This window comes from Prinia subflava, chromosome 26, assembly GCF_021018805.1.
Source record: "Prinia subflava isolate CZ2003 ecotype Zambia chromosome 26, Cam_Psub_1.2, whole genome shotgun sequence".
Lineage (NCBI taxonomy): Eukaryota > Metazoa > Chordata > Aves > Passeriformes > Cisticolidae > Prinia > Prinia subflava.
The window spans coordinates 850,322-878,209 of record NC_086272.1 but is presented as its reverse complement, the minus strand read 5'-3'; the positions used below and the strand labels follow the sequence as shown (position 1 = coordinate 878,209).

At 56.1% G+C, this 27,888-nt stretch overlaps 1 protein-coding gene, 1 long non-coding RNA gene, 1 other non-coding gene and 1 pseudogene across 3 annotated transcripts; 2 read left to right on the top strand and 2 right to left on the bottom strand.

Moving 5' to 3' along the window:
- Nucleotides 1–458: 458 nt before the first annotated feature.
- On the bottom strand, nucleotides 459–4,571 carry LOC134562076 (zinc finger protein 239-like). Its single transcript, XM_063419530.1, has one exon. The coding sequence runs from the start codon at nucleotides 4,436–4,438 to the stop codon at nucleotides 3,590–3,592; it is 849 nt and encodes a 282-aa protein (XP_063275600.1). The 5' UTR covers nucleotides 4,439–4,571; the 3' UTR covers nucleotides 459–3,589.
- A 1,710-nt stretch (nucleotides 4,572–6,281) lies between these two features.
- On the top strand, nucleotides 6,282–11,165 carry LOC134562066 (zinc finger protein 239-like; annotated as a pseudogene).
- A 4,157-nt stretch (nucleotides 11,166–15,322) lies between these two features.
- Nucleotides 15,323–15,406, top strand: LOC134562264 (small nucleolar RNA SNORD45). Its single transcript, XR_010083133.1, has one exon. It is a non-coding gene; the product is annotated as a small nucleolar RNA SNORD45 (small nucleolar RNA).
- A 7,550-nt stretch (nucleotides 15,407–22,956) lies between these two features.
- Nucleotides 22,957–24,475, bottom strand: LOC134562145 (uncharacterized). Its single transcript, XR_010083098.1, has 3 exons — nucleotides 24,061–24,475; nucleotides 23,163–23,340; nucleotides 22,957–23,013 (listed from the first exon to the last, which is right to left on the bottom strand). It is a non-coding gene; the product is annotated as an uncharacterized LOC134562145 (long non-coding RNA).
- Between the last annotated feature and the right edge of the window lie 3,413 nt (nucleotides 24,476–27,888).

Genomic DNA, 27,888 nt, shown 5'->3' with positions numbered 1-27,888 from the left:
GACCCAAATTGACACTTCTCCCTCCCATAGGAGACCCCATTAGCAGACCAGTGACTCCGATAAATTCGAATAACTATTCCAGGGAAACAAAGAACTGTGGGGAAATCTTATGCCAGGGGTAAAATAAAGTGTATAAAACCTGGACCCCAGGCGGGGCCAATTCATGAACACTGGGGGGCTGCAGTGCGACAGAGGCTGCTTTCCGTTCACCCTTTGACGATCCCGGGTTATCGTCACCGTAACTCTGCTTGTTGGTTTTACCGAAATTCTGTAATTTGACTTTTTTTAATAAATCAAATTATATTTCAATTGGCACAGTTAATTGGCATTTATATGATACGATAGGATATGATGATATATGTTATATTAGATCGTGTTATATTATATATTATATTCCATTATGTTATATATCATATCATATATCATTATCATATCTTATATCAACAAGGGAATAAAAACAGGTATAATTTCCACCATATTTAAAACATATGATAATAATCACATGCTAATACATAAATGAAGAACCCAATGTTATTTTTATAAAATAATGTCATTTTTAACACGTGGAAGTGGGGAGCACTGGGTGCTGCGGCTCTGCCTGGCAGCTGCAGAGCTTGAGCCAGAGGAATTTCCTGTTTCTTTTCCTCTCTGACACCTCTTTCTTAATTCTCCACCTCACATGTCTTGTTCAGTGTGAGAAACATAGCACACTCCACTGAAAATTTTTAAGAGTTTTAATAAAGGATAGTAAGGGATAAAACAGAAAGCAAAAGACACAGGGGCCTGGCAAAGCCACCACACACCCACTTCTGCAGTCTGCAGTCTTTTATACCATTGCAGATGTATTATTTCTTCTAATGATTTAGCAGATTTAGTTTGAGCTCGTTGACAACAATCTTAATTCAGATTTTCTGCAACCTTGCACACTTCAAGAGTTGAACACGTCTCAGGTCTAGGGTGGTCTTCAGATGCCACTTTAAAGGGGTTTTGCTATTTCTCCTTTTATGCTCTTCTGCTCTCTGCTTATGCTATCTTGGACATATATATTGCAGTAATAATTATATCTTAAAATTCATCTTTTGCAAGCCCAATTACATCTTGTGAAAGCCTCTCTTCCACTTTTACACTGCTCAAAGCGTTTACAAATATTATCCTACTTCAAAGCAGTTTGGAACTTTCCATTATTATTTACAAGAAAATACCATTTTATAATTAAAGTAAATAAATTATAGCAAAAAAACAGCTACTACATGACTGCTTACAACATTCCATTAAACACATCTGAATAAAATCCATAGGTTGTGCTGCTGTGGTCTCATGTGCACCTCACTGGGGTAGAGGCGTCTCTCCCTCCTGGCACTGCAGCCCACGGCCAGGGGCCCTTCCCACTGCAATGGTTCTGGGATTCTGTCAGGGACTCACTTTCCTTTTCTTCTTCCCTCTGCTTGGAGCTGGCAATGGGCTGGAAAATGTCCAGCAAACCAACCTTTGCTGTCTGCTTTGTCAGCCTACACAGCTTCAGGACCTTGTCACCTGCCCCTTGGGCACAGCTCCCCTGGGCAGCAGAGCAGAACTGGCACGCTGGGAGCCTTGGGAATTCCCCTCTGGGATCCACGGCACACGCTGGGATGATCTGGAATTTCAGTTTCATGACACAGCACCCCATGACCCTCCCAAGAGCCCTGAGTTCACTCAAACCCATCATCCCCCACATTCCCTGGAAGTTCACCTCATGTCTCCACCCATGTCCGTGTGCCCTGATGTCCCCACCCATGCCCGTATCCCCACCATGCCCCCAATCTTGGCCCTCCATGTCCCCACTCGTGTCCATGTCACACCCATGTCTCCATCCATGTCCATGTCACCATCCATGGCCACGTCCCCTTGGGGTCCTGTTGCATCCAGGTGCCCACAGGGGGCCAGGAAGATGTGCAGACCACCAGCCAGCTCTCTTCCTGCCTTGGTTGGACAGACAGGAATCTGCTAGGGAAGGGCAGGACCTCCCTAGGGGTGGAGAATTCAAATCCTCTCCCTCCAAACGATGATGATGTAGAAAATGAAGGGGGGCTTTCAGGCAGAAGGATGGGGCCAGGAAGAACAGTTCTTCACTGGTATGTTGTGGATGCATGGCTGGAAAAGCAGGGACATGTGCACAATCCTGCTCTTAGCTTAAGGGATGAGTAGAAGATGAAACGTCCTTGAACCATTCCTTAGATGGGATAAGGAGGAAGTAAAGCTTGGAACAATAGCTGTAACAGGATGCTAGACAGGATGCATTGACCATAAGTTAGGGAAGATTTGCCGCATTTCGCCTCGTGGACAGAGCTTCTGAACCAATTATGTATACTGCAAGGACGTGTGAACACTATGGTTTAACCAATGATGTTCAGAGTTAGGTGCATGATATGCTTAGCACAGTATAAATGTAAGCCAAATAGCTGAATAAACGAGCAAGATTTTTAACTCATATTGAGTGCTGTCTTGACTCTGGCTGATTCCCCGGCCAACTGTATGTATGACAAAGCAAACAAACAACAACTACAGAATTAATAATAAACAGAACCAGGAATCTCGAGGGCTTTCTTTCACAAAGCCCAGGGCAGTTTGATCCCGGTGGCCCAGCAGGACTCCCGAGAGACCAGGCTGGAAGGGTGGAAAGCCCCGGGCTGGTGGATGAGCTCAGAAGTTCTGCGCTGGTAGCTGGAGCGGCAGGGATGTCCCGGCAGGGCAGGGCAGGGCAGGGCAGGGCTACAGAGTAGCAGAAAGCCTCAAAGCAGCCCCGAATAGGCCGTGATGGCGAGACGGCGGGCCCAGCAGGGCAGGGGGAGGCGAGCTCAGAATCCCTGGGCACACGAGCACATGAGCAGATGATGGCAATTTCCCAGGGCAAGATGCAGTGATGACCGCGAGCTCTTCCCGCAGAGAGCACCAGCCCGACCATCTTCTCTCCCATGCCCAGAGCAAGAGCGAGCAGCTGCCCCCAGCTCTGTCCTTTACCTCCCCCAAAACTCCACTTATCTCCCCCCTCTGAGGGAAACTCTCAGAGACCCAAAAACAACAGGTGTAGCCCGGTGCTGCCATCTCCTTTAGACACTTCTTTCTTTAAATCAAGCACACAGTCGTTAGACTTCTAGCAACTTATGGGAAAAAAATTCTGTAAGTGAAAAAGAAACAAATGTAATCCCCAACACTTGCACACATGGATCACCAGGACCGTGGATCCCCAAGGCTCTGCCCAATGGGGCCCACTGGGGATCATCCAATGGGCTCCTCCAACGGGGGATGGAGTTGGAGCAGCGCACAAAGCTCTTCCCGCATGCGGGGCACTTGTAGGGCTTCCCTTCCTTCTGCCTCCATTGCTCTTGGGTCACGGCACAGCTCTGGGACAAGCTCTTCCCACACTCAGGACACTGTTAGGGCCTCTCTCCGCTGTGCATCTGCCGGTGGACAAGCAGCTTGCAGTGCTAGATGAAGCTCTTCCCACATTCTGAGCACGTGTACGGGCATTCCCCAGTGTGCACTGTCTGCTGCATGATCAGGCCAGAGCTGTCATGGAAGCTCTTCCCGCACTGCCCCCACACACACAGGGTCATTCCCCAGTGTGGAGCATCTGGTGACTTTTGACGTGGGAGCTCTTCGTGAAGCCCTTCCCACACTCCCCACACTCATAGGGCCGTTCCCCAGGGTGGATCCTCTTGTGGCGGATCAGGTGGGAGCTGACAGTGAAGCTCTTCCCACACTCCCCACACTCATAGGGCCGTTCCCCAGTGTGGACTCTCTGGTGGATCATCAGGCCAGAGGTGTCTCTGAAGCGCTTCCCACATTTCCCACACTCACAGCGCCGTTCTCCAGTGTGGATCTTCTGGTGGATGATCAGGCTAGCGCTGGTAGTGAAGCTCTTCCCACATTCCCCACACTCATAGGGCCGTTCCCCAGTGTGGATCCTCTTGTGGGAGATCAGGCTGGACCTGTCAGCAAAGCTCTTCCCACACTCCCCACACTCATAGGGCCGTTCCCCAGTGTGGATCCTCTTGTGGGAGATCAGGCTGGACCTGTCAGCAAAGCTCTTCCCACACTCCCCACACTCATAGGGCCGTTCCCCAGTGTGGACTCTCAGGTGGATCATCAGGCCAGAGGTGTCTCTGAAGCGCTTCCCACATTTCCCACACTCACAGCGCCGTTCCCCAGTGTGGATCTTCTGGTGCCGGACCAGGCTGGACTTTGCACAGAAACTCTTCCCACATTCCGAGCACTGGTGCAGCTTCTTGCCATTGTGAAGCTGTTCATGCACCACCAGCTCAGAGCTCTGGCCACATCTCCGGCTGCCTTCCGGGCACAAGGTGGGTCCTTCCTCCTTGGAGCACCCTGGCATGGGTTTGGAGCCCCTCCTCGGGCAGGATCTCCGCGGCTTTTCCTCCCCGTTGCATTCCTGTGCCATGGAGCCGCTCAAAACAGCCTCTTCCACGAGGTTCTGCTGAGGGGATTTGTCCTCCCTGGCCTCCTTGTCTGGTGAAGGAAGGACAAGGACAGGATGGGATTTGCCTCCGTGCCAGAGGGAAGGGCAAGGAGATCCCCCCAGTGCATCCCCGGCAGGACGGCGTTGGCAGCGGGGTTGTCCTGCAACCGGGGCCAGGCTGGGCTGGGAGATGGAGCAGGAGAGAGGGGCAAAGGGGCACTGACTTCCTCCTCACCTGCCTGGGGATCCGCAGGAATCCTCCTCTTCCTCACAGCTTTCTCCTCCTCTACCCAGCCAAAGTCTGGCACTGGGAATTCCTGGTGTGGGAAAGACATTCTGTGAGTGCATTGGCTTTGAAGGTCCCGCTGTCCAAATCATCTCCAGAAGTTACCGTCTGTCTGGTGTCCATAAAATCCTCCAAATCAAGAAGGACTCCAAAAACACTCTCCCAGGGCTTCCCTGTTTCCAGTGTCCTTCCTTTGGGGTTATGGGTGTCCCTCTTCTCAGAGCTGCTGGGGGCCCGTGGGTCCTGGGCATCCCCCCTCTCCCGGACCCTGCTTCGGCTCGCTCAGGGGGTTTTGGGGCTGCCAGGGCTCATCCTGCCCTGATTCTGACTCGGCTCCCAGCTGTCCCAGGGTCCCCTTCCTCAGCATTCCCCCACTCCAGCCACTCAGCGCTTCTTCCCCCACTCCCCGACAACACTTGCACGCTCGGGGGGCCCGGACCCCCCTCATCTCCAGCCTCCACCATCCCTCCAGGCTGCCGGAGCTGCCCCAGCTCTGCCATCGCCCCCCTCCCCACTCCGGGCCTCCCGCCCTTCATCCCCGCCTCTCCCGGGATCCCCAAAACCAACGTCCCGCCCCGCCGGCACCGCGCGATCGCTTCGTGGGACCCCAAAATCCCCCCGAGGGGCAACTACGGCTCAGCTTTGCACTCCTGCAAGATCTGAAAATATCCCCATCTCCTCCCCAAAAAACCTCCCAGGCACATGCAAAGATAATTCCCGCGCGATTCTGGAATCTCTTAGCTCCCAACGCCATTCCTAAAGAAAAACCCCAAACCTCTCGGGGACCCCCGGACAGATTTGGGGTGAGCTCCCTCTCCCTGGTCACCGGCAATGCTGCGGGGGCCGGAGGTGCGGTGGGCTCTGCGCGCCCCTGGTCGAACTCCGTCGCTCTTTTCCTGTTCCGGCTCCTCCTCCTCCTCTCTTCCTCCTCTTCCTCCTCCTCCTCCTCCACCACCAGCACGACCCCCCTTCCCCCCATTTCCCCGGACCGCGGCCGCTGCAGCACCGGCGTTTGGGTGGGGAGACCCCGCCAGGGATGGGTAGGGGGCTTGGGGACAGTGTGCATCCTTATTATCATTTATTAAAACGCTTAACAGTTTAAGAGGAGTGTGCTTCGTTTCTCTCATTGAACCAGAAGTGTGTGGTAGAGAAATAGGAAAGCGGTGTCAAAGAGAAAAAGCAATGGGAAACACCTCTGGCTTGCAGCTGCCCCCGCAGCGCCCAGCGCTCCCCACTCCCACCCCCCTGTGCCACCCCTGGCAGCCAGGCACCCCGGGAGCGGAGTTTGGGCTCGGGGGGCAGGGGGACGGCACGGCCGGGTCTGCCCTGGGGGGAGCCCCGAGTCCCCCGCCCATCCCCGGGGGCTCCCGGGGGCTCCCCCCTACCCAACAGCGGCGCTGCGGCGGCCGCGGGGCAGAGCGGGCGGGAAAGGGGGGCCGGGGCTGGGGGCGGAGGAGGGGCGGGAGGAAGAGGAGGGAGAGACGAAGGGGAGGAGCAGCAACACGAGGAGCACCGAGAGGAGGGGCAGCGGGAGAGGGTCGGTGTTCCACGGCGAGCCCGCTGAGGCCGCAGCTCCGCTGGACGCGACCGCATCGCATTGCCCGGCAGCCCGCAGGTGACGGGGAGGGGAAGCTCGCCCCAAATCTATCCCGGGATCCCCGGTACTGTTGGGGGGTTTTGGCTTTTAATTTTTGGGGGGGTGTGGGGTGTGGGAGGGGAAGGAATGTGGGATTTGGAACTCGCAGATTGCAGAGTGGAGTGTTTGTGGAGGGGTGGTGGAACCTGGAGATGAGGGGGGTCCGGGCTCCCCGAGCGTGAAAGTGTTGTCGGGGAGTGGGGGAAGAAGCGCTGAGTGGCTGGAGTGGGGGAATGCTGAGGAAGGGGACCCTGGGACAGCAGGGAGCCGAGTCAGAATCGGGGCAGGATGAGCCCCGGCAGACCCAAAACCCCCTGAGCGAGCCGAAGCAGGGTCCGGGAGAGGGGGGATTCCCAGGACCCACGGGCCCCCAGCAGCTCTGAGAAGAGGGACACCCATAACCCCAAAGGAAGGACACTGGAAACAGGGAAGCCCGGGGACAGTGTTTTTGGACTCCTTGATTTTTTGGAGGATTTTATGGACACCAGACATGCGGTGACTTCTGGAGATGATTTGGACAGCAGGACCTTCAAAGCCAATGCATTCACAGAATGTCTTTCCCACAAACCAGGAATTCCCAGTGCCAGACTTTGGCTGGATGGAGGAAGAGAAGGCTGTGAGGAGGAGGAAGTTGTCCCGGGAACCCCAGGCAGGTGAGGAGGAAGTCAGTGCCCCTTTGCCCCTCTCTCCTGCTCCATCTCCCAGCCCAGCCTGGCCCCGGCTGCAGGACAACCCCGCTGCCGACGCCGTCCTGCCGGGGATGCACTGGGGGGATCTCCTTGCCCTTGCCTCTGGCACGGAGGCAAATCCCATCCTGTCCTTGTCCTTCATCCCCCAGACAAGGAGGCCAGGGAGGACAAATCCCCTCAGCAGAACCTCGTGGAAGAGGCTGTTTTATGTGGCTCTATGGCACAGGAATGCAACGGGGAGGAAAAGCCACGGAGATCCCGCCCGAGGAGGGGCTCCAAACCCATGCCAGGGTGCTCCAAGGAGGAAGGACCCACCCTGTGCCAGGAAGGCAGCCAGAGATGTGGCCAGAGCTCTGAGCTGGTGGTGCATGAACAGCTTCACAATGGCAAGAAGCTGCACCAGTGCTCGCAATGTGGGAAGAGTTTCTGTGCAAAGTCCAGCCTGGTCCGGCACCAGAAGATCCACACTGGAGAACGGCGCTACGAGTGTGGGAAATGTGGGAAGCGCTTCAGAGACACCTCTGACCTGATGATCCACCAGAGAGTCCACACTGGGGAGCGGCCCTATGAGTGTGGGGAGTGTGGGAAGAGCTTCACTCGGAGCTCCAGCCTGATTGTCCACAAGAGGATCCACACTGGGGAACGGCCCTATGAGTGTGGGGAGTGTGGGCAGAGCTTCACTACGAGCTCCAGACTGATCGTCCACAAGAGGATCCACACTGGGGAACAGCCCTATGAGTGTGGGGAGTGTGGGAAGAGCTTTAGTGTCAGCTGCAGCCTGATCCGCCACCAGAGGATCCACACTGGGGAACGGCCCTATGAGTGTGGGGAGTGTGGGAAGAGCTTCACTGAGAACTCCAGTTTATACAGGCACAGGAGGATCCACACTGGGGAACGGCCCTATAAATGTGGAGAATGTGGTAAAGGCTTCATGAAGAGCTCCCACCTCAAACGCCACCAGATGATCCACACTGGGATGTGACCCCCTGTGTGTGTGGGCAGTGCGGGAAGAGCTTCTGTGACACCTCTGGCCTGATCATGCAGCAGACAGTGCACACTGGGGAATGCCCCTACACGTGCTCAGAATGTGGGAAGAGCTTCATCCAGCACTCCAAGCTGTTTGTCCACCGGCAGATGCACAGTGGAGAGAGGTCCTAACAGTGTCCTGAGTGTGGGAAGAGCTTGTCCCAGAGCTGTGCCGTGACCCAAGAGCAATGGAGGCAGCAGGAAGGGAAGCCCTGCAAGTGCCCCGCGTGCGGGAAGAGCTTTGTGCGCTGCTCCAACTCCATCCCCCATTGGAGGAGCCCATTGGATGATCCCCAGTGGGCCCCATTGGGCAGCGCCTTGGGGATCCACAGTCCTGGTGATCCATGTGTGCAAGTGTTGGGGATTACATTTGTTTCTTTTTCACTTACAGAATTTTTTTCCCATAAGTTGCTAGAAGACTAACAACTGTGTGCTTGATTTAAAGAAAGAAGTGTCTAAAGGAGATGGCAGCAGTGGGCTACACCTGTTGTTTTTGGGTCTCTGGGAGTTTCCCTCAGAGGGGGGAGATAAGTGGAGTTTTGGGGGAGGTAAAGGGCAGAGCTGGGGGCAGCTGCTTGCTCTTGCTCTGGGCATGGGAGAGAGGATGGTCGGGCTGGTGCTCTCTGCGGGAAGAGCTGACGGTCATCACTGCATCTTGCCCTGGGAAATTGCCATCATGTGCTCATGTGCTCGTGTGCCCAGGGATTCTGAGCTCGCCTCCCCCTGCCCTGCTGGGCCCGCCGTCTCGCCATCACAGCCTATTCGGGGCTGCTTTGAGGCTTTCTGCTACTCTGTAGCCCTGCCCTGCCCTGCCCTGCCGGGACATCCCTGCCGCTCCAGCTACCAGCGCAGAACTTCTGAGCTCATCCATCAGCCCGGGGCTTTCCACCCTTCCAGCTTGGCCTCTCGGAGTCCTGCTGGGCCACCGGGATCAAACTGCCCCAGGCTTTGTGAAAGAAAGCCCTCGAGGTTCCTGGTTCTGTTTATTATTAATGCTGTAGTTATTGTTTGTTTGCTTTGTCATACCTACTGTTGGCCAGGGAATCAGCCAGAGTCAGGACAGCACTCATAAATATGAGTTAAAAATCCTGCTCGTTTATTCAGCTATTTGGCTTACATTTATACTGTGCTAAGCATATCATGCACCTAACTCTGAACATCATTGGTTAAACCATAGTGTTCATGCGTCCTTGCAGTAGACATAATTGGTTCAGAAGCTCTGTCCACGAGGCTAAATGCTGCAAATCTTCCCTAACTTATGGTCAATGCATCCTGTCTAGCATCCTGTTACAGCTACTGTTCCAAGCTTTACTTCCTCCTTATCCCATCTAAGGAATGGTTCAAGGACGTTTCATCTTCTACTCATCCCTTAAGCTAAGAGCAGGATTGTGCACATGTCCCTGCTTTTCCAGCCATGCATCCACAACATACCAGTGAAGAACTGTTCTTCCTGGCCCCATCCTTCTGCCTGAAAGCCCCCCTTCATTTTCTACATCATCATCGTTTGGAGGGAGAGGATTTGAATTCTCCACCCCTAGGGAGGTCCTGCCCTTCCCTAGCAGATTCCTGTCTGTCAAACCAAGGCAGGAAGAGAGCTGGCTGGTGGTCTGCACATCTTCCTGGCCCCCTGTGGGCACCTGGATGCAACAGGACCCCAAGGGGACGTGGCCATGGATGGTGACATGGACATGGATGGAGACATGGGTGTGACATGGACACGAGTGGGGACATGGAGAGCCAAGATTGGGGGCATGGTGGGGATACGGGCATGGGTGGGGACATCAGGGCACACGGACATGGGTGGGGACATGGGCTGAACTTCCAGGGAATGTGGGGCACGGTGGGTTTGAGTGAACTGAGGGCTCTTGGGAGGGTTGTGGGGTGCTGTGTCATGGACACTGAAATTCCAGATCATCCCAGCGTGTGCTGTGGATCCCAGAGGGGAATTCCCAAGGCTCCCAGGGTGCCGGTTCTGCCCTGCTGCCCAGGGGAGCTGTGCCCAAGGGGCAGGTGACAAGGTCCTGAAGCTGTGTAGGCTGACAAAGCAGACAGCAAAGGTTGGTTTGCTGGACATTTTCCAGCCCATTGCCAGCTCCAAGCAGAGGGAAGAAGAAAAGGAAAGTGAGTCCCTGACAGAATCCCAGAACCATTGCAGTGGGAAGGGCCCCTGGCCGTGGGCTGCAGTGCCAGGAGGGAGAGACGCCTCTACCCCAGTGAGGTGCACATGAGACCACAGCAGCACAACCTATGGATTTTATTCAGATGTGTTTAATGGAATGTTGTAAGCAGTCATGTAGTAGCTGTTTTTTTGCTATAATTTATTTACTTTAATTATAAAATGGTATTTTCTTGTAAATAATAATGGAAAGTTCCAAACTGCTTTGAAGTAGGATAATATTTGTAAACGCTTTGAGCAGTGTAAAAGTGGAAGAGAGGCTTTCACAAGATGTAATTGGGCTTGCAAAAGATGAATTTTAAGATATAATTATTACTGCAATATATATGTCCAAGATAGCATAAGCAGAGAGCAGAAGAGCATAAAAGGAGAAATAGCAAAACCCCTTTAAAGTGGCATCTGAAGACCACCCTAGACCTGCGACGTGTTCAACTCTTGAAGTGTGCAAGGTTGCAGAAAATCTGAATTAAGATTGTTGTCAACCAGCTCAAACTAAATCTGCTAAATCATTAGAGGAAATAATACATCTGCAATGGTATAAAAGACTGCAGACTGCAGAAGTGGGTGTGTGGTGGCTTTGCCAGGCCCCTGTGTCTTTTGCTTTCTGTTTTATCCCTTGTTATCCTTCATTAAATCTCTTAAAAATTTTCAGAGGAGTGTGCTATGTTTCTCACACTGAACAAGACATGTGAGGTGGAGAATTAAGAAAGAGGTGTCAGAGAGGAAATGAAACAGGAAATTCCTCTGGCTCGGGCTCCGCAGCTGCCAGGCAGAGCCGCAGCACCCAGCACTCCCCACTTCCACCTGTTAAAAATGACATTATTTTATAAAAATAACATTGGGTTCTTCATTTATGTATTAGCATGGTATTATTATCACACGTTTTAAAATATGGTACAAATTATACCTCTTTTTATTCCCTTGTTGATATAAAATAAAATAAAATAAAATAAAATAAAATAAAATAAAATAAAATAAATAAAATAGGATGTGATATGATATATAACATAATAGAATTTAATATAATATATAACATAACATAATGTAACATATATCATATCATATCATATCATATCATATATCATATCATATCATATATCATATCATATGGTATAAATGCCAATCCACTTTGCTAATTGAAATATAATTTGGTTTATTAAAAAAGTCAAATTACAGAATTTCGGTAAAACCAACAAGCGGAGTTACGGTGACGATAACCCGGGATCGTCAAAGGGTGAACGGAAAGCAGCCTCTGTCGCACTGCAGTCCCCCAGTGTTCACCAGTTGGCCCCGCCTGGGGTCCAGGTTTTATACACTTTATTTTGCCCCTGGCATAAGATTTCCCCACAGTTCTTTGTTTCCCTGGAATAGTTTTCGAATTTATCGGAGTCACTGGTCTGCTGAATGGGGTCTCCTGTGGGAGGGAGAAGTGTCAATTTGGGTCCTCCCGTGAGTGAATGGGAGCCGAAATTTTGAATGGACAGATGTTCTCCTCCAGTGATCAGCGAGATAGTGGAGCGCTGATGACTCTGCTGCCTCTGGAGGAAGAACTGATTGCTTATTTTAATGTTCCTCCTTTCTGATGCCAATGACGGTGCCCCAGGTTCCCAACATTTCATTGTCTCCTCCTAAATGGTGGTTTCTGGGTGTTGCCTGCCTCGGAATTTGTCAATTCCGTGGCTGGCTGGAACTAAGGTTACATTTCACGTGACATATTTACAGTTTGTGTTTATGATTTAACATACTATAATCCATAATATCCATTCCACCGGGCAGCAACTGAATGAACAAGGGGACACAGTCTCAAGCTACGTCAGGGAAAGTACAGGTTAGATATTAGGAAAAAATTTTTCACTGAAAGAATAATAAAGGACTGGAATTTTCTTCCCAGGGAGGTGGTGGAGTCACCATCTCTGGATGTGTTTAAAAAAAGACTGGACATGGCACTTAGTGCTATAGTCTAGTTGAGGTGTTAAGGCATAGGTTGGACTTGATGATCTTAGAGGTCTCTTCCAACCTCATTATTCTGTGATTCTGTGATTCTGTGATTCTGTGATTCTGTGATTCTGTGATAAGAACACGAATTAACGCACCATATTTACCACAGGGAATATTATCCTGATTTTGTGACTTCAGAGAAAGTGGATTTGCAGGTATGGGAGTGATTTGCCAAAGCAACTTCAGGCAGGAGTGGGAGCTGAAATACTAAAATCCCCAAATTCTGCTGTCCTGGAGTCACCCTGGGCTCTGCCTGGGGGATCCCTGGATCCCTCCTGCAGTGAACACACACCTGGATGTGCTTATTGCCTCTTATGGGTCATTGTCACACTAATTTTTCCAAGTTTTGCCTCTTCCTGCCCCCTGGCTTGGCTCAGGGAGGGGTCACAGGTGTGCAGACCCTGGTCAAACACCTTTCCCAGCTGCTGGCTCACCTGTCTCTGGTTTTCCCTGCAGATCTACCAGGGCACAGCACAGATCCAGTGAGTGATCATTGCCCGTGAGCACCTGGGCAGGTACAAGGCCTGAGGGATGCCCCAGCTCCAGGCTGCTATTCCAGGGAAAGGGATTGTGCTGCATTTCTCCATCAGAAGAACATGGGAAAACCCCTTTTCCATCCAACTCCTGTTCTTGTGCCTGACCCAGCACAGGCTCTGGGACCCCATCCATGCCCTGAGCTCATCCCACTGACTGATCATCCCAAACATCCCTAAACCCCACAGGGATCTTAGCGCTCTTTCCAAATCTCCCTTTGGTTTTCAGCAGCCAAGGAGACAAAACCCTTCCCCAGCAAACCTGGATGAGCAAACCTGATGGTCGGATTTGGGCTTTTTCCATGTTTTTAATGGCACTGATCCACTCGCTTTGATTATTCCTGGGGCTTGGGTGATGGCAACTGGATCAGCCTCAGGGAACTTAAAAAACCCCTGACTTTTCCTCCTGTGGAAGGGCCCAGCTGGCTGTGGCACTTAGGCTCCAGGGCCCCAGTTCCCAAGATCCACAGGAAACACTGTAGGTTTGGAGCCTTTCAACAGCCAGATCTCAAGAAAGACTAAAGTGAATCCTTATTTCTCATGCCTTGAGCCAGAATTCCTTGTTACGGGTCCGTGGTAATGACGGTGTGTGAGGGAGGCTACGTATGTGCTGGGAGGAAAGGAGAGGGATGGGGCAGTGGGAACGGGAATGAACTGATCCTGTGGAAAAGCGTGCAGGAAATGGGCTGGGTTTGGGCATGGCAGTGTGGGCTGAGCTGGGCCTTGCCCTGCAAATGCCCTGCAAGGAGACACGGCCTCATTCCTGTGCACACACCGGGCAGCATCAGCTTCTCCCACCTGGCCTGGCATTCCCAGCTCCTCAGGCTGCCCCTGAGGGCGCTCAGTGCTGGAGGCACCGCCAGGCACGGAGCTGACCCACATCCAGGCATGTTGGCCACCGGCGCTGGGGCTCCAGGGAGAAAACCAGCACAGAGCTGGGGCAATCTCCAACAAACGCTGGGAACATCTGGAACGCTGACAAACAGTGTTTAGAGCTGTGAATTCCCTGAACATTCCCAGCCAGTGCTCACTCCTGCCTTCAGCCATCTCCTTGTGCAAGTGGTGTCTGAGCCATGAAAATACAGCCTGGGCTCTGAGCAGTGCTGGGGCAAAGGTGTGTCTTGGCCACATCCCAGAGCTGGGACGCCTTCAAAGGCGACAAACTGGGTTTAGGAGGCTCATGACCATAACAGGATCATTTGACGAATGGGATGTTCTCCAAACAACCCCCAGAGACCCTTGGGAGATCCCTTTCTCTGATGTAAATGAGTTCTCAGAAGTCATTAAATATGTACATGAAGTTGTGGGAACGTTCAGCAAATCCGTGTGAGTTTGGGAAAAGGGGTGGATTTGTATTAGTGACACAGAGAGGAGCTGGTGTGTGAAATAGCTGGGGCTGTGTGATCCCAGCGCCAAAACAAAGCAAGGCCTGCCTTTAATATCGCAAAGAGAGGGTTGGAAAGCTTTTCCCGATGGTTTGGGGACAGCAGGGAGACCAGGGCGAGGTGAGGGAGGCAGGTGGAAAAGCCTTGGTGCTGCCCCAAGGGGATCCCCCGTGCCTGGAGAGCTGCAGGGCTGAGAAAAAGCTGAGAAGGAAACATTTCCCGGAGCGCTCGGGTACGGCCCCAGCGGGCACGGCCCCCGCAGGTGCCGATGGCGGGGCTGTGGAAGGGGCCACCCTGCAGGGATGGAGGGCGAGGGAGGAGCGATGGGACGGGCTGGGGAGGAGGGAGGCGGAGGCGGAGGCGGGCGGATCCCGGCGGCAGCTCCTCCTGCGGGAGGATGGCCCTGGGAGCGGAACCGGCGGCGGGAGCGGCCGCGTGGTGCGGGACGGGCCCGGGGCCAGGTGGGGATCCCGGGGACAGGAGAGGATCCCGGGGACGGGAGGGGATCCCGGGGACGGGACGGGATCCCGGGGACGGGACGGGATCCCGGGGACGGGACGGGATCCCGGGGACGGGAGGGGATCCCGGGGACGGGAGAGGATCCCGGGGTAAGGACGGGATCCCGGGAGGGTCGCGGGGCGTCTCGTTGCCGGCAGGGGCCCCGGGCGGGCAGCGGCGGGAGCCGCGGGCACGGAGCCCCCCGGGCACGGAACCCCCGGGCACGGAGCCCCCCGGGCACGGAGGCCCCCGAGCACGGAGCCCCCGGGCAGAACCCCCGAGGGTGGCGGTGCCGGGGCTGTGGCAGGGGCCGCTCCAAGGGCGCGGTGCCGCAGGCGCTGCCCCGAGCGCGGCCAGGCCGGAACGGCGCGGCCCAGGGCGGAGCGGCCGGGCCGGGCGGCCCAGGGAGGCCGCTCAGGCCGATGGCGGTGCCGCCGAGCCGGGGCCGCGGGAAGGGCCGTGCCGGGGCGGCCCCGGGGGGGTTTTGTCCCGCTGGCTCCAGCGCCGTGCCAAGGGCTGCGCCCCGGGGCCCAGCTGCAGCCGGAGGGAGCGAACCGCGCTGGGAACAGCGGCTCGGGGCTGGGAGCGCCGCGCCGGACGGGGCCGGGCACGAGGAGGAGGAGGAGGAGGCGCTTGCCGGGCCCGGGATGAGCGCTGGCATGTATTATCTGAGCCCAGCTGATGTCTCTCACCGCTTTAGCTCTAGAATTACTCTGAGGCCCGGCAAGCCGCCGATCCCTGCGGCAGTGGAGCTTTTCCCAGGCTGGGATCGAGTCCCCATGGCCGAGTTTGAGGCGGCTGGAGGAGAGGGGGCCCCGGTTGGGCTGTGCCCCATTGCCAGGCGGGGCAGGTGCAGCTGTGGCTGAGGCGTGGGGTTTGTGGCCACGAGGGGCTCTCAGGTGGCCCCAGTTGCCTGCTTTGGGAGTTGGTGGCCAGGTGCATGTGGGAATGTTGGCTCGGGGCTGTCCCTGAGCCCCGTGTGCTGCAGAGCTGGGCAGGTTCCCCGTGTGCAGCGGGGCTGCTGCAGCTGCAGGTGGCAGTGAGTGTGCAGGAGGGAACTGCACCTCTGCTCAGCCTGGCCCTGAGCCTGCAATGTTTTGTGCTTCTCGCAGGTCTGCGCCTCAACCCAGGACATTCCAGCAGCCCAGAGCTGGGATCCAGACACAGCGCCTGATCCTGCCTGGGGCTGCCCTTGGATCCAGCTGCTGCCAGGCTCCTCTCAGGCATTTGGAAAACCGGGGCATCCCTCCTGCACCCCATGACCCAACAGAAGTGGCTTCCCCATAAACCTTGTCTGCGGCTTCCTGGGGAGCTGGGAATGCACAGCACAGGGTGTCACCCACTGCTGGGGAGCTGGGAATGCACAGCACAGGGTGTCACCCACTGCTGGGGAGCTGGGAATGCACAGCACAGGGTGTCACCCACTGCTGGGGAGCTGGGAATGCACAGCACAGGGTGTCACCCACTGCTGGGGAGCTGGGAATGCACAGCACAGGGTGTCACCCACTGCTGGGGAGCTGGGAATGCACAGCACAGGGTGTCACCCACTGCTGGGGAGCTGGGAATGCACAGCACGGGGTGTCACCCACTGCTGGGGAGCTGGGAATGCACAGCACAGGGTGTCACCCACTGCTGGGGAGCTGCCAGATGAGTCCCCAGGGCAGAACTGGGCATTGCTCTTGCTCCTGTCACAAGTTGTGCCATGGCTCAAATCCCTCTGATCCTGGCAGTTCTTGGATCCACCCTGCACCCCTGGGAAGCTTTCCCTTGCAGTCAGCCCCACTTAATTTAAGGAGTTTGTGCTTCATGTGTGCTCCACCTGCACCTTGTGGTGCTCTGGGATCCACCTGCACCCTCAGGGGCTCTGGGATGTCCTGGCTTGTGCTGGGGACAGCAGGAAAGCAGAGGGGGCTTGGGAAAGGAGCCCCCAGTGAGAAATGGGGAGCAGGAGCTTGTGTGGCTGTGCCAGAAAGCTGGGAGGGCTCTTGGCAAAGGACTGATGGTGCAGGAGAGCAGCAGGAGCCTGCCAGGGGGGAAACAGCTTGGCCATTCCATGGGGAAGCTGGGCCCTGGCACCAGAGCATCAGGTGCAGGGGCTGAGGGAAGCAGGTGGAGCTGCTCTTTCCTGGATCCTGCTCCGTGGGATCTGCCAATGGCCATGCCATGGGATCAGCGCTGTGCAAGAGCCATTGGGAAGGGGGGTCAGGGCCAGCACTGCCCTTTGGGCTCCCCTTGTCCCCCTCTTGGGCCAGGATTGGGATTTGGAAGGGATGAGGAGCCCCAGCTGTGCTGCCTGCCTGCTGCAGCTGGAAATTGCAGTGCAGCTGCTCCAGTGCCCTTGGGCACCCTTGGCATCTCCTCCTGCTGCCCCAGGAGCCGCGTGGCTCCTTCTCCTGCAGCCCCAGCTCCTGCCACGCCTCCTCCCTGGCCCTTGCCATTGGGGACATTGGCTCCTCTTTGCTTTCAGTCCTTGGCCCTGCAGTTTCAGCTCTGCCTTTCCCCGGGATGGGCTGGCAAACCCAAAATATGCCCTGGCCTGTCCTGGACACTCTGATGCCTTCCCAGGGTTTGAGATGCTCCAGCTCAGATCTTGGCCCCCCTAGCTGAGGTTTGGGCCTTTCAGACTGGACTTTGAGATCCTCAGACCAGGGTTGGCACCCTTGAACTCTTGTTGCACCTGAGGGTTCATTCCCTGGCTACCACTTTCCACCCCAACCCGAGGCATTTCCTATTTTTCATTGCAGTTTCTCAGGGAGGAGCTGGGGGTGTCTGCAAGAGGCCGATCCCAGTGCTGAGCAGCAGGACTGATGCTGGTTTGGAGTCGGGGGTCAGTGGGTCAGTGGCCATGACCCCCCGTTTAGTTGGTTCTGAAGTGGCTGATTTTGCACTGGCTGGTGGATTTTGGGGGTGACACCCCAATCAAACTGGGGGAATGTGTAGAGGAGGGGTTTATTTGGGGGTACAGAGAGAAAAGGGGTGCAGAGGGACCCCAGGGTGGGTTTTGGGCTCTCCCTTAGGTGGGGAGGGGGTTGGAAGGAGCCCAGGTGGAGCTTTGGGGGTCTTTGGGGTGTTTTGTCCTCTTAGGCATTGGCACCACCTGGTAACCGTTGTCTCTGCAAAATTGGGAGTCCCCTAAACCAGAAACCTCCCAAAATCTGCCCAATGGGGACTCCTCACCACCAAAGGACCTACAAAAAGGCCTGAGCACCAGGAACAGCTCCAAATTTCAGTTCTCCAACCCACTGACCATCAAAATTGGGTTCTTTCCACCTTGCACCCTCTAATCCAGGGTGCAAATCCTCCATAAATGCCCCAAATCAGAATCCTTTCAACCCAAACTCCTCAAAGCTTCAGTTCCCCCACCCAATCGCTCCAATCCAGGCATTTCCCACACACCGTTGCCCAAAATTGCTGTCCCCCCACCAAAAATACCCCCAAAATTGGGGCTTTCCAATACTTTGACCCCCCAAAGATTGGGTTCTGTGCCTTACCTTTGAGGCTGCTCCACATTTACAGCAGATTCCCTCCAGTTTAGTGGTGCAGTCTCACACCTGAGAGCCCCATTTTTGCCACACCCTTGATTTTGGGGTAACACCCGGGCGGCTGGGCAGATCCTGGATCTATGTGGTGACCCCCCACATTCTGGAGCTTTTCCCTCTATTCTCCAGGTCTATCTCCCGTTTTCACAATTCAGCCTTCGTTTTTAGGGTCCAGCCCACAGTTGGGGCCCCACCATTGTTGGCCCCCCTCGGATTTTGGGGCTCACCTGGGGGGCCAGGTTGTCCAGCAGGACGATGTCAGCCCCTGCCCCTGCAGCTGCCAGAGCCTCATCTGCACTCGAGCATTCGACCCCCAACCAGCGGGTGAAGCCCCCGGCCTGGCGCACCCCCAAAATCATCTGGGGAAGAGAGGGGGGTCAGGGGGAACCCCAGTGTGATGCCCAATCCCTCAGACCCAAGATGGGGTGGGGAAAATGGGGAGGTTCCCCCACTCATTGACTTAAAATTAGGGTTTCACATCACACCCAGCACTGATCCCCACAAATTGGGGTCCTCTCCCCAGATTCCCCCAATTCAAGGGTGCCCACTGACCCCAATGTTGGGGTTCCCCCTCTTATGATCCCCGACAATTCAGGAGTTATCCCCCAAACTGGGACCTCACTGTCTCTCCAGTCCAGGGGTCCTCCCACATCACTCCACACTTAGAATGCCCCAATCCAGGAGTCTGTCCCAAAATTTGTACTCCCCTCAAATATTGGTGTTTCTCCACCACCCTTGAAATTTGGGGTACCCCAAACCATCCCTCCCCTCACAATGGAGCCCCCTTGCACCAATACCCCCCCCCATTTCCTCCAAACCTCATGTTCCCCCCATGCAACACCCCCAGAATTGGGGTTGTCACACCCACGACCCTGAACCCACCAATTCAAGGGTCCCTGCACCCATCTCCTGCCAAACTGGGGTTCCTGCCAACCCCATCTCGGGGATCCTCACCTAGCACCCCACAATCCAGGGGTTTGGCTCCTTCCCATCAGGCAGATGTTCACCCAGGGTGGCATCCAGGCCAGCAGCTGGTTCTCTGACAGGCTGTGGGGGACATGGGGACATTGGGGGATCACCATGGGGGGAGAGATTGGGAGGTCATCATGGGGAGGGACATGGGGGGCACATGGTGGGAACAGAGGATGGATGGAGCCCATCAGGCAGATGTTTACCCAGGGCAGCATCTGGTTCTCCAACAGGCTGGGAGGGACATTGAGCCATGAAGGGGTCACCGTGGGGGGCACAGGGGGATGAGGGACACCACGAAGACACGGGGGGACCTGGTGGGAGACATTTGGGCCAGGGATTGGTTCTTCAAGAGCCTGAGGGGTCCATCAGGGACATCTGGGGGTCACCATGGGGGTGGGGCACACGGCGGGACATGGACAGGGGATGGAAGGTGGGGGAGGGGATGGGTTGCCATGGAGGAGGACATGGGGGGACACATAAAAGGGACACGGGGACATCATGGAGGGCATGGTGGTGATGGTGATGATGGTGATGGTTGGGTGATGATGATGATGGCATTGGGTGGTGATGGTGGTGATGATGATGATGGTGTTCAGTGATGAATTGGTGATGGTGTCGATGGTGTTGGGTGATGGTAATGGAGGTGATGGAGTTCGCTGTGTTGTTGCTGATGAAGACCAAGGTGTGGATGAGAGTGATGATGATGGGGACAGTGATGGTGGTGATGACTGTTGGAAGCCTGGAAACTGAGAATTTTAGGCTTTCTGTGCTAACAGGCCCTGACCCTCAGGCAAGCACTACATTTGACCTGAGGCCATGGAAAAGGCTTCCAAAATTGAGTGATAGCACTGGGATTATGGGTGTGCAGTTTGAATAGAAGTGTGTGATGTCACAGGGTGGAAAACTTGGATTATAAAGTTAAAGTATATAGTAATATATAGAGAGCAAGATGGAGGATTTAGGGCGTAGGCTAAGTTCTTTCATCTTCTTCATGGTTTTGGGGGGTATACTGTAATTGGGTAAGAAAATCCGCATTGTGGACTACGGGTGTTTGGTTATTGGGTGAAAAGTAAAAATAGTCTAGGTGTCATTTCATAATTGGAGAATTTGTGCTTAAAAGACCTTGGAAAGAGTTAGAGACAGAGCCACTTTTCACTTGTTAGCTAGAACTCACAACTTGTGAGACTGTACTAAAGATAAGAATTAATAAACATCTGAGTCCAAACATGAACTGCGTCCCTCAAGCAATTAATCCCGGCTGTAACAATTGAAGAAAAGGAGATATCAAACCCATAGATGATGATGATGAGGATGATGCTATCAGTGTCACAGTGACGGTGTTGGTTGTGTTGGAGATGACTGGTGATGATGCTGGTAGTGATGAAGATGAAGCTGTGGGTGATGAGGATGAAGGTGTGGGTGGTGTGGTGGTAACGGTGTCCATGGTGGTGTGTAATGGTGATGGTGTTTGTTGGTGTTGATTGGGGTTGGTGGTGAAGATGATGGTGTGGGTGATGAAGATGGTGATGACAAAGATGATGGTGATGATGGTATTGAGGATGAAAGTGAAGGTGTGGGTGATGAAGACAGAGGTGTCACTGATGAAGATGCTAAGGGTGATGGTGGTGTTGCTGGTGCCATGGTGACGGTGTCAGCGGTGTTGGATGATGAGGATATTGGTGATGGAGTTCAGCACAGTGTGGACGATGGCAGGAGTGAGGAAGATGAGGTACGTGGTGATAAAGATGATGATGATGATGATGATGGTGATGATAGTGTCAGTAGTGTCATGGTGATGATGTCAATGGTGTGGGTGATGAAGATGAAGGTGATGAAGAAGATGAGAGTGATGATGGTGCTGTTGGTGCTGTGGTGACGAGGATGGAGATTGATGGTATTGGGTGATGATGATGGAGGTGTTGGTGATGAAGATGATGGGGTGGGGTTGATGGTGTGGGTGGTTGTGGTGATGAAGATGATGGTGACGATGAAGGCCACCCCCACTACTTGTTCAGGGCATTTCACATCTCCATGGGCACCAGCACTGACAGCACCGTCGGCACTGGAGCCCCAAAGATGTCACAGTGCAGAGCCTCAAAGAGCTCGTTGTGCTCTGGGACCTGCAAGAAGAGGGGCTGGGGGGTCACCAGGGCATCACCGGGCTGGAACACTTAGGGGACACCTTGGGGACACCCAGGGAGGACTCCTGGGGGCTGGGGGGGCTCCACTGGGGTTGGGATTGAGGAGCAGCAGTTGCCCGTCCCAAACACTGTCACCACAGAAGGACTTTGCCGTGAGACAAGCACAGAATGGAGCACCCGAAGATAAGATCAAGGTGGGACAATTGTCCGGGGCTTATCCCAGACCCTGGGGGAGGTAAACAAAGCTGGGGGAGCAGAATGGATCCCTGGTGCTGGATAGGGAAATCCAACCCAGCCCCCGAGCTGGAATCAGCTCCGACTGGGTCAAAGGCCACTGCAGAGGGGCAGATGGCGACCACCAACTCACGGCCACCGACCCCAGAAAGCTCTGGCTGAAGAGAAGACACAGCCTGAGCCGGGACTGATCAGCACCCAAGGCCAGGGAATTGTTGAAGCAGTGGCATGAGAGAGCTGGGTAGCCCATGAGCACTAATTCCTTGGATTGCTCATAGGGATAAACAGGGAAAAGTTCAGAATGACCTCAGGACCCCCACCGCTGAGAAGCTCCAGGGGAAGAAAGACCAACAGGACACTGCTGGATCCATGGGTGGTGCTGCCCTTCTGACTGATCCCTGGGCAGGGAAGCGCTGTGGCTCCCAGCGGCAGCAGAGGAGCCAGGGCTCCAGGCTCCTGGCCGTGCTCCACTGCTGCCGCCAGCCCAAGCTGTGCTCCCTGGGCATGGGGCTCCCCGAGCCCTGGGCACAACCTGCTGCCCTCTGTGCCCCAAAGCCTGCGCGCTCCAGAGGCTGCTCTGGGTGCCCCTGAGCCCTGCCAGCTGTGGGGGGACATTCCAGGCTGTCCCAACCTGCCCTGCCCAGGGCACCAGGCAGGGGGAAAGGGACAGAGAGCCCTGGCAGCCCCCAGAGTCGCTCTGCTCATGGTGGGGGAGGAAGCGGAGCCTGGCAGGGCTGAGAGAGGGACAAGGAACACACAGGGACAGGGAACGTGGAACACACACAGGGACATGAGAACAAGGCCACACGGAGAGCCAGAGCTGCTTTGCTGAAGCCATTTATTGATTCTTGCAGGGACATTCCCAGGGCTCCCAGGGGATCAGGGCCTTCTCCAGGGATGATCATCTGTTCATGCTGCTGCAGGGGGACAGGACACGAGTGTCACCACCAATTCCAGGCCTGAAAGGCAGAACCCAAATTAGGACCCTGCTGTCCACTGGGACATGAGAGGGCCCTTGTCCCCAGCCCTCTCTGCAGGGCCCTGCAGCAGGAGAAGGGATTTGGAGCCCTGCATACACCTGGCACTGCACTTGGCTCTTGAGCTCCATGTGGCTCCCAGAGCCCCTCAGCCTGGAATATCCCAAAAGCTCCCACAGCCCTCCCTGCTCCCACAGGGACACTGGGTGTCCCCAGAGCCCCCCAGTGCAAGGAAAGCCTTGGGGACAGCTCTGTCCACCTCAGCCCAGCACATGCATCAGGGACAGTCCCCTGCATGTCCCTCTGCCATCGCCAAGGTCTGCACAGCCCAGAGGGCTCAGGGATGTGCCCTGGCCCCCGAGGATCTTTGGTGGGGCTGGAGAGCCCTGAGGATTTCTCACCGGGGCATCCAGAGGGGCAGCCGGGCATCACTCCTGCAGAAGCTTCACCTGCTCAGCCACAGGGGACTGGGGAGAAAGGCAGGGTTAGAGCCACACTGGAGGGTACTGGGGCACATTGGAAGATACTGGCGTATACTGGGGTATACTGGGGTACCCTGGAGGGCCATGACCAGGAGAGGGGAAGCTCTGGGCCCAGCAGAACTCCAGGTACCCACCTTAGACCTCTTTACTCGTTGGACACCCTTCTTTTTCTGTAGAGAGATGGGCAGATGCCACTATTCACTGGGGTGTCCCCAGTCCAGCAAGGCACAGGGGGGACCGAACTGGTTTCCACACTCAATTCCTTGCCTCAGTTCCAAGACTTACCCAACTGCATGGACCTAGTGCTGATTGCTGTGGTAGGGGAGCAAAGGATTAGTCTGGAATGGCCCTTGTGGGGCTCAGGGGATCACAGGCGTCCCCAAGCCCCGTGGCTGGCCCTGGTCTGAGGGGGAAAATCCCTTCTGCTTTCCCCAGTCCCACTCCAGACAGTTTCCCCTGATCCCTGTTCCTGCAGGGACCATGGTGGGGATGGAGACAAGGAGAGCAAGGGGAATTTGGGGCCTCCAAGGAGGAGGGGAAGGAGTGGGATGTGGGGAACCCAAAGACAGTGAAGTGGGGGGAGCTGGGGGTCCCAAGGGATGGGGCTGGGGGTGTTGAAGGGATGGGAATTGGGGAATGTGGGTGGGGAGGCAGGAATTCCAGTGGGGGGGCCATGGAGGCTGAAGTGGGGGCAGGGGAAATCCTGGGCAGAGGAGCAAAATTGCTGGGTTTGGGAGGGGCTTTGGGAGTGGCAGTCAAGGAGGGGGATTGGGGGACACCACTGCCATGGGCAATGAGAAAGGGAAAGGACTGTAGGGCAAGAGGAGAGGGAATGGAGTGGCCATGATGCTCTTTGGGGGTGACTGGGGTGCACTGGGCTGGGGGGAATGCAATGGGGAGCCTGGGGGAAGGGGCAGCCTTGGGAAGCTCTGCGGTGCACTGGCATGCACTGGGGTTTACTGGGATGGCCTGGAGGGTGATGGCCACGAGAGGGGAGGGTGTGGGCTCAGCAGAAGAAATGAGGGTACCCACCTGTTTCCTAAGAAAGCCAGGAATTGGCTGTGGAGAGAGCACGAGATGTCACAAATCACTGCAGTGTCTCCAGTCCTGGGAAAGGTTGGGGGCTTACAAAGCACCCCCCAGTTCCCACACTGGTGCCCCCAGTTCCAGGACTTACAAGGACACATAGAGCAAAAGCAAAGTCATCCACGGGAGCCTGGAGAGGGAGAGCAAAATGTTGGTGAGGATTGGCCCTGGTGGGGCCGAGGTGCACACAGGTGTCCTCAGCCCCCCCGGCCCATGGCTGTCTTCTGCTCTGGGCAGGGCTGCCAGGGCATTTGGGGACACCAGTGCAGAGGGAAAGGCAATGGGGTGAGGGGAAAGAGTGGAAAGAAGAGCCTGGGAATCATGCCGGGGGAGGCATTTCCCACTTTGTGCGACTCCAGCCTGAGTGGCAAACAGAGGAGATGCTGGGGAGATGCCCGAGGGCACCAAGAGGGTGGGATGGGGAGGCCTCAAAGGCAGGGATTTGGGGGGAGCAGGACAGGAAAGCACTGGGGCCCTGGCAGGGAGGAGCCGGGTGCGAGCATCCATGCAGAAGCCGGGCTCTGGCTCCGAGAGTTTCCCTGCGGGAAGGGCAAGGCCAGAGGCAATGGTGGCAAGGAGAAAGCGGCACCTCCTGGGGCCGGGGAGCACAGCAGAACCCCTGCCTTGGGAAGAGCCCCCAGCGCCGAGCCCAGCCCGTGGCCCTGCAGCCGCACCTGGCTCTGTGCTGGGAGGCACAGCAGCATGGAGAAGAGCAGGGCCACGCCGAGCACAGCCACCTTCATCTTCCTCTGGCACTGGGCAGCGCTGCCTGAGGCTGCAGCAGGGCACCAGCACCTTTATCCCTGCCGGGACTCCTCCCTGCACCCTCCCCGACAGCCCCCAGGCCAAAGCCCGGCTTGGCACAGCCCCCAGCCCTGGCCACAAGCCCAGCCCTGCCCAGAGTCCATCCCAGCTGTGGCACGGATCCAGTCCCCCTGCCCGCATCCCTGCAGCTTCCCGCACGGGGCAGCTGCCCCTGCAAGGGCCCAAGAAACCCGGGGGGGCCAAGGGGGGCCAAGGGGATCCAAGGGCAGCTGGGGACCCTGTGGGGACAAGCCCCGCTCCAACACCATCCATCCTCCAGCAGCCCCCAGTGCCACATCCCCCATCTCCTGCTGTTCCTGCCCTGCCAGAGCCTTCCTTGCAGGACAGCCCGGAGCTGAGCCCGGCCCCAACCCTGGTGTGTCACAGCAGAATTGTCCCTGTTGCCACTGCAGCCCCTGGCCTGAACGGGGAGCTGCCCTGAGCCCTCTTCTCGGGGCCCCAGGAGCCCGGGATCAGGGAGAACGGGGAGCTGGGAGCACAGCGGGGTCCTGGGCCATGGCAACAGCTGGGAGACTGGGATCTGCAGGCTCTGCAGGCACTGGGGAGCGCTGGGCAATGCTGGCACTGGCACACAGCTCCCGCAGCACCCCTGGCCCCAGGGATGGCCCTGCCCTGCCCTGCTGCCAGCGCTGGCCCTGAGCAGGGCTCACCTCCCCAGCCGAGGCTCCCGCGCTCCTGGCCCAGCTCAGAGCCCCTGGCAGGGGGAGCCCCGAGGGCACAGATCAATGACAGCCCCTGCCCAGGGCTCCCACCAGCTGCCAGCGCCTCCATTCTCCACTGACAGGCCCTGACATTTCCAGCAGATCTTCCCTCCTCACGGCACACTGACCACACAGAAGGCACCTCTTGTGGCACAGGTGGCAAAACCCTGCAGACACCTGACTTGACTGTTTGCCTTGGATTTTCCCCAGGAGCCAGCAGGAAGATTTTCCTTTGGCCTCTTGGTGCTTTGTGCCTCCTTTGTTGGAGGATTGAGGAGCGCTGACCCAGGAGGGGCCCAGGGACATTTCCAGCCCCTGCACCCCTGAGGGGCCATTGCGGGTGAGCCCAGCTGGGGCTTCATGGGCTCTGCACAGACGTGCTCCTGTTTGCACATCAGCAGCTCAGTGGAACATGGAAATGTTCCCACTTTGGTGCCTGATGCAGGGAGGGGTTAGAGAATTGACCAGGGGGATCTGAGGTGCAGCTGATCTGTCCTGGGCTGTGTCCCTTCCTCTCCCTGAGCAGGACTCTGAGAAACTTGGGACATTTCTGATTTTCCTGTTATCCTTTCTGTCGGATGTTTTCCACACTCGGGTTCCAAATCAGTTTCTGCCCCAGCCATTCTCCCCAGGCTGTGACTCCAGGGAGGTGTTGTGGGGGGTGACAGGGGGGAAAAGAGGAGCCTGTTGTGCCCACATTTCCATCTCCCTTCCAAATTCCCAGAGCCCTCCCGTTGCCAGACTCCCTCAGTGTCTGCAGTGTGGGGGAGAAGGGGGCAGACAGGGCAGGAGCAGGGGCTCTCAGGGCTGCTGGAGTGCTCTGGCTGGGATAAGTGGCTGCTCAGCAGTTGCTGGCCAGAGCAGAGCCCTGCTGGGTGTCCCCATCATTTCCTGCGGCTGTGCCCTGCTCCTGTTCCTGCTGCAATTGGGACAGGTGGGGTTGGGCTGCAGTCGCTGGGCTCCCTGGGGGCTTTCTGGGAAGGGCTGCAAAATCCTGCCCTTGATCTTGGGCAGGCATTGCAGCTCTGTGCTGGGCCCTCCCTCTGCTCTGGGCATGGAGACAATTGCCCATTTCCCTTCTTGCCTTTTGTCCTCCCAGGTGTTTTCAGCAGAGGACACACAGAATGGCCCCTGCCCCACCTGGGCCTCCATCGTGGCTCTGCTGTCCTTTATTCCAACAATTCTTCAGTGTCTGGAACATCCTGGTGAATCTACAATCCTCCTGGTGCTCTTTCTCAGGAAGAGTTTCCCAGATTTTCCTGAGGCTCACCAGCTCTTTAGGAAGATCCCCAGGGATCTGCCCCACCCCAAAGCAGTGTAGCCATGGCTGACACGGAGGGGAAACACAGGCAGGTCCCTCTGAAGGTTGTCCTCTCCAACAGGCTGGGCCTTCAACCCAAGCAAGTTCAGGAGGGAGGGAGAGCCATGAGGTTTGAACCCAGGAAGCCCCAGCACCAACTCTGTGTGACACAGCTGGGCCCTTCCAGCCCCTGCTCCACATCCAGGGAGGGGAACAGGGCAGGTTTGCATCTCCAGACACACAAACACCAGGCCATGGCCTTGGCTGCACTGGCTGCCCTGGAGCCAGGAAGGATGCATGGAAACAGAGGCTGACTTGGGAGAGATGCAAAAAGAATCCAGCCACTCTCTGGGAGAGCAAATCGTCAGCTGCTTCCTCCAGTGCCAGGTACCAGGGCCAAGAGCAAGGAATTGGAGGATACAGAGCCCAGCTGGGGAGTCCTTGCAGGAGATGTGGGCACTGACAGTGGCATTGGGGCAGCAGTCCTTCTGCAGTCCTTCTTCCCCATCCCCATCCAATTCCAAACCCCTCCAGCAGCCCATGGGACAGACAAAGAGTGCTCTGGTTTCATGTTCTGCCTACAACAGTTTGTGGAGCAGGATTTTCATGAGACCCAAGCTGGGGATCACAGGCTGGTGGTGAAAACTTGCTTTGGGTTCTGAAGGCAGTGGGAGGTTTGGCTGAGCCCCAGTGAATCCCAGGGGTCCCTGGTTTTGTTTGCAGGATGATCCTGTCCCAGCTCAGAGCCCCTGGCAGGGAGAGCCCCGAGGGCACAGATCAATGACAGCCCCTGCCCAGGGCTCCCACCAGCTGCCAGCGCCTCCATTCTCCACTGACAGGCCCTGACATTTCCAGCAGATCTTCCCTCCTCACGGCACACTGACCACACAGAAGGCACCTCTTGTGGCACAGGTGGCAAAACCCTGCAGACACCTGACTTGACTGTTT

Coding starts and splice junctions, on each gene's coding strand:
- LOC134562076 (XM_063419530.1), bottom strand. CDS start 4,438: ATGGCACAGGAATGCAACGGGGAGGAAAAGCCGCGGAGATCCTGCCCG.